At 37.4% G+C, this 5,598-nt stretch overlaps 1 protein-coding gene across 1 annotated transcript; it reads left to right on the top strand.

The window, feature by feature from the left end:
- The first annotated feature begins 4,407 nt into the window (after nucleotides 1–4,407).
- LOC132662491 (olfactory receptor 4A5-like) lies at nucleotides 4,408–5,352 on the top strand. The gene has a single exon (XM_060607945.3). The coding sequence runs from the start codon at nucleotides 4,411–4,413 to the stop codon at nucleotides 5,350–5,352; it is 942 nt and encodes a 313-aa protein (XP_060463928.1). The 5' UTR covers nucleotides 4,408–4,410.
- The last annotated feature ends 246 nt before the right edge of the window (nucleotides 5,353–5,598 follow it).

Below are 5,598 nucleotides of genomic sequence, written 5' to 3'. Positions count from 1 at the left end.
GACTGTCTGTGCCTCTTTCTTGGCAAGAACCAAGTCACTCTTTCTCTAGAGATTGTTCTAGGGGAGAAAAACTGTCCAGAAGTGTTTACTTTATTTGAATTTGTTGCACATATTCTAATAAACTAATCTATAATGACCTTACATTCTCTTTCATTAAAAACAGTAATGACATAGAAAGCCATAGGCTGTGTCTGCACACAGAAATGGGAGGATTATTTTCCTGATACACTGGCCCAAGAGATTTCTGGCAACTCAAATATCTGTGCAGGCTGGAGTTTTTGTTAATTCCCTAGATGGTTTTTTGTTATATTTTCTTGTGCATAAATATCCCTCATTACTTGTACAAACATATGGAAGAGCCCAATTCTCTTGGATGAAGAGTGGGGAAAGGTAGAAACATGTCTTCCGTTAGGGAAGAAGTGACCTTAAGGATACGTATGTTTTGAATGAGTGAACAGGTAGAGTTCTCTCTCACCTGAGAGACTGCTCAGTCATTGGTCTTCCAGGAAGCAAATTCCAGAATTTTTGTTGTTAGGCACAGAGACATGCTAATGTACAGAGACATAAATGTTATCCCAATCCTCAAAATAAAATATTTTTTTTGTTGTCTTATCATAAATGTCTAATAAGAGATTTATTTAACTAATTTGAGGTTATAAAATTTTGGGCATTTTTATGTTGACAAATAACAGGCTTGTCCAAGTTAATTTCTACTAATTAGGATAATTTTTAGATGCACTGATCAGGCATATATTATTATGTGTTCTATGGTCACCCGCAGTTCTGTGAAGTATCTACAATTACTCACAGTGAGAGAAGCACTATTTTAATGACCAAGGAAACGACCCAAGAGGTGAGTCCTTAAAACAACCAAGGGATATGCAATGAAAGCTCATGTAATATATTTAATGTAGCTAATGTCTTAAATACCATATAGTTTCATTGGAGAAAGACTGGATTGAGGAAATTAAGCTAGCAAAACTGAAGTTAGCCAGTGTATCTAAAATGTATTTGGTATTAGTATTATAACCTGACAGATTTTTATTGTCCATTTAGCCAAATAACAAAGAGGAACACATAATGCATTTGAAATAAACTAACGGAATTATAAAGTAGGTTCGTGGGCTATTTTACATAGCATGTTAATATGTGTAATTACTGTTAGATATATAAATTAGAGAATTTAAAATTGTATATCATATCAAACGTGTTAGAATATAGAGGAATAAATAAATGCCTATTCTGTTCTGGAAGCTTGATGTGCACTGTTATGTGTGAATCTTAAAATTTTCATTGGTACTATGTTGCTGCATATTCATGAAGAAATTCATGCTCGTGAGTAACTTTTGGCCATTGAGAGAGACATAAAACTGTAATTTGTAAAATACTATAGTATTTTTGTTACCATGGGATTTTAATTTATCTTTTAAAAGATATATTCATAACAAACTATATAAATTATATCTTTTAAGTAGAGCTGTGTTTACGTAATGGTTTCAGTTATTAAAGCCTAGTAAGGCTATCTGTCCGTTTTTATAGTATGAAATCTTTGATGACTTAAACTCTGGAGAATAGTTTATATGCCTCATTCCTACATGTGAATAATTTAACTGGCTAGTAGAAGATTTATCTTGGTGAAATCCAAAGTGGGGATTAATAAGAGTGAAGAACACTATTTCTTGCAGAAAATAATGAATGAAAAATAAGAATTATATATAGACTACATTGTAGTGTTATGTTCTTGAACAGGAGTGGCTCTATCAATCTAGAACTTCCACGATGATAACACCCCCCAACCAAATGGAGTAACAATGTGAATGAAGCATGGAGATCATTTGTCACACCTGGCTTCTAAGGAAAGCTCAAGCTTTTTCTTCACGTGTCCTCCCCTCCCAAATCCATGGGATTGGAATCAACTTGTCTATACATGAGGTTTAGTTAATTCTTTAATTTCCTTGAGCACTGAATAACCCAAAAGTTTGGGCTTGTGTCTGTATCTGTACAATTCTTCTCTCATTTAATTTTGTCCTTCCCTTCAGATGTAGGGTCTCTAAGGAATCAGTGCTTTTATTCTTTTTGAATTTTTTTTCCTTACCAAGAAGTGCTCTGTGTTTAATTGCTATGACTTCCCAGGATGCCTCCTGAGTGACCCCTGGAAGGCTCAGGGGATTTGCCTTCTAGCACTTCCTCACTAAAGGAAAACTTTCAGAATAAGATTTTTAAAAAAAGTTATTTACTTATTTTGAGTGAGATAGGATGAGCGAGGGAGGGGCAGAGAGAGGAGAGAGAGAGAATTGTAAACAGGCTCTGTGCTCTCAGCGCAGAGCCTGATTTGGGGCTCGATCCAACCAACTGTGAGATCATGACCTGAGCTGAAAACAAGAGTTGGACGCTTACTGACTGAGCTTCCCAGGCACTCCTGAATAATATTTTTAAAAGAATACTAACCTCACTTAATTATTACATTAATATTCTTTTTTACCTGAGGATATTCATATCTTCAATATAATTTCTCCTCTCTGATTTGATACTTCCTTTCTTTCATTTTCTACCTTTTTTCTCTAGTTTTATGCTTGCTTCTAGACGAGTCACATTTCATCATATGTAAATAATACTGCTCATATGTAATAAAATAGGTAATTCCTAAGGCATACAAACCTATCCTATGCACAGCAAGTGGTTCATGAGTTAGAGGTGCAATATTCTTTTTACCTGGGACTATGTCTATGATACTTACTAAATTGACAAAGATTCAGATGATTTGTTCTGATACAACTTAATAGTGAAACATTCAAGAACATTAATCATAGTACAATTTACTGAGCCTTTAAATAGGTGCCAGGCAGGTTCCGGATGCTTTATTTGTAATAAAACAACAAACTTAAGAAGTAGAAACTGTTGCTCTCCCCATTCTACAAATCATGAAACTGGGACACAGAGAGGTTAAGTTGCCCAGCATTGCCCAGAAGGCACATGGCAGAGCTGGGATTCCAACACAGGCAATGAAGTTCCAGAACCCACATTATTCACCATTGCACTACGCTCCCTCTCCAAGGATGTTTTGGGTCTTAACTAGGTGCACACTGAATGAGAAACTTGTAGTCATGATTTGATCTTGGTAATGATCAAGTCCCAGTTGCCACTGGCTAGCCTTTCTCAAGTAACAGTAACAAGATTGGAAATTTTAATGTAATTATAAAAATATGAAAATAGAAGGAAATGTCAGCAAAATAGAAGGGGTGGGGCTGCACAAAGGTCTCACAGAGCACTGGATTGGAAAGGATTCTGAGGTGGATGAGTTTGACCCCCTTAGTTTCCAATGAGCAAGCTGAGACAGGCTTGTAATACATTTAGAAGGTGACTCAAACCCATGCCTTCTTACACTGAGCTTGGATTTTTCCCCCAAGGGTGCTGTTTTTTGCAACCTGGGCAACAAAGTTGTATTTTTGAGTGCTCTCAGTACCTAAGAAGCATTATAAGTAAAACCATGTCCCATTGTACCCTACCCCTCTTTTCAGCGTCTGTTTCTCTTCCTTCACTACCTAGCTCATGCCAAGTGTTTTGAAAAAAAAAATACCAGGTGCTAATGTAACAATTTGTGAAAATCGCAAGTCTCTCCAGTTCAGTTCAAATGTATTTGCTGAAAATCTAGAGAGTTATTTGTGTTAAGATATTGTGGGGTGGGCAAACATTAAATGGAGAGAACTCCAACTCCTTACAAAGCTGATCGAGAATCATACCAAGTCATTGTAATAGGGAACAATGTGCTAAATAGTTTTGCAGTTATTTGGTACAGTTAAATCTAGTCTTTACATCAGAGTCTAGTCTGAACATCTAATAGTGGAATATCATAGTATTATTAAGTGATTTATTACAGAAGAGATGCTATTTTTGGTGCTGGATACATCACACCGTAAAGGTACTCACTGCAACTACGTACTATCACCTCAAAAGTCTGACTCTATGCCGATTTATGTAGCGTTTATTGCCACCAGCAGAAAGTAAATTTCTGGAGAGCAGGAATCCTTTCCTCGTTTGTGACTGCTGACTTCTGTGCCAAGAACAGACATAGTTTAAATAAGGCTATAATAAATCTATGTCGATAGCTGAGCTTTTGATTACTCCTCTCTATAGACGATCCCCTAAGACTTAGAGATAGAACTTCTTTCTTGTAGGCCAACAAGATCATCTGAAGACAAATAGGACCATCAAGGGAAGGTGTAGCAGGCTTTTTGGAAGAACTCAATAGTTACCACTAACTGTTTATTGCGTATAAACCACTGTAGAAAAGACTTAATGATGAAGATGTGCTCTTAACAATGGACGTATTTATAGTCATGTTCACGATTTAATTACAGATTGCATTGTACTGAGCTCTCATCCCTGAAACAGGCCATATAGAAAGAGGAAATGGGAAATAGTAACAATGTGACGGAATTTGTCCTCCTTGGCCTCACCCGGGATCCTGAAGGGCAAAAAGCATTATTTGTCATGATTTTACTGACCTACATTGTGACAATAATGAGCAACCTGCTCATTGTGGTGACTGTGTTTGGCAGCCCCTCTCTGGGCTCCCCCATGTACTTCTTCCTCACCTGTCTGTCACTCATGGATGTTGTTTATTCCACTGTCATCTCTCCCAAATTGATTATAGACTTACTCTGTGACAAAAAGACAATTTCCTTCCCAGCTTGCATGGGCCAGCTCTTCCTAGAACACTTGTTTGGGGGTTCTGAGGTCTTCCTCCTGATCGTGATGGCCTATGATCGCTATGTGGCCATCTGTAGGCCGCTGCATTACTTGACTATCATGAATCGACAGGTTTGCATTCTGCTGTTGGTGGTGGCCTGGGTTGGAGGTCTTATGCACTCTATGGTTCAACTTCTCTTTGTGTACAGCCTCCCGTTTTGTGGCCCCAATGTCATTGATCACTTCATCTGTGACATGTACCCATTACTGGAACTTGCCTGCACTGACACCTACTTAATAGGCCTCACTGTTGTTGCCAATGGTGGAGCCATCTGCATGGTCATCTTTATCCTTCTGCTCATCTCGTACGGAGTCATTCTAAATTCTCTTAAAAGTCACAGTCCGGAAGGGAGGCGCAAAGCCCTGTCCACCTGCAGCTCCCACACCACAGTGGTTGTCCTCTTTTTTCTTCCCTGCATTTTCATGTATGTTAGACCTGTTTCCAACTTGTCCATTGATAAATCCATAACTCTGGTTTATACAGTTATCACTCCCATGTTAAATCCTTTAATATACACCTTGAGAAATTCGGAGATGAAAAATGCTATGGAAAAATTCTGGTGTAAAAATGTAACCAAAAGTAAAATAAGCATGTGTCACTGACACCGAACACATTTATGATTAATTCTGAAGCAACAAAAGGGTTCTAAATTCTGACAATGGATTTAGTAAATTCAGTGGATTCTCTAGAGATGTTTCTCTTTATTTACACAAAGTCATCAAGAAGTGGAATGGATTGTCTTTTGAGGTAATAATCAACCTAATAGGGAAATTCTGGAGGTTGAATAATATTTGTCCCATTACAAGTAAAAATACAATTAATTTCACCTCGTAGCCTTATTTTTCTTG

This window comes from Panthera onca, chromosome D1 (assembly GCF_046562875.1).
Source record: "Panthera onca isolate mPanOnc1 chromosome D1, mPanOnc1 haplotype 2, whole genome shotgun sequence".
In the NCBI taxonomy this organism is placed as follows: domain Eukaryota; kingdom Metazoa; phylum Chordata; class Mammalia; order Carnivora; family Felidae; genus Panthera; species Panthera onca.
Note: the sequence above shows the minus strand (reverse complement) of the source record. Positions and strands in the feature narration are given on the sequence as shown.

What these genes read in the sequence shown, in the direction of transcription:
- LOC132662491 (XM_060607945.3), top strand. Translation starts at nt 4,411, where the DNA reads ATGGGAAATAGTAACAATGTGACGGAATTTGTCCTCCTTGGCCTCACC.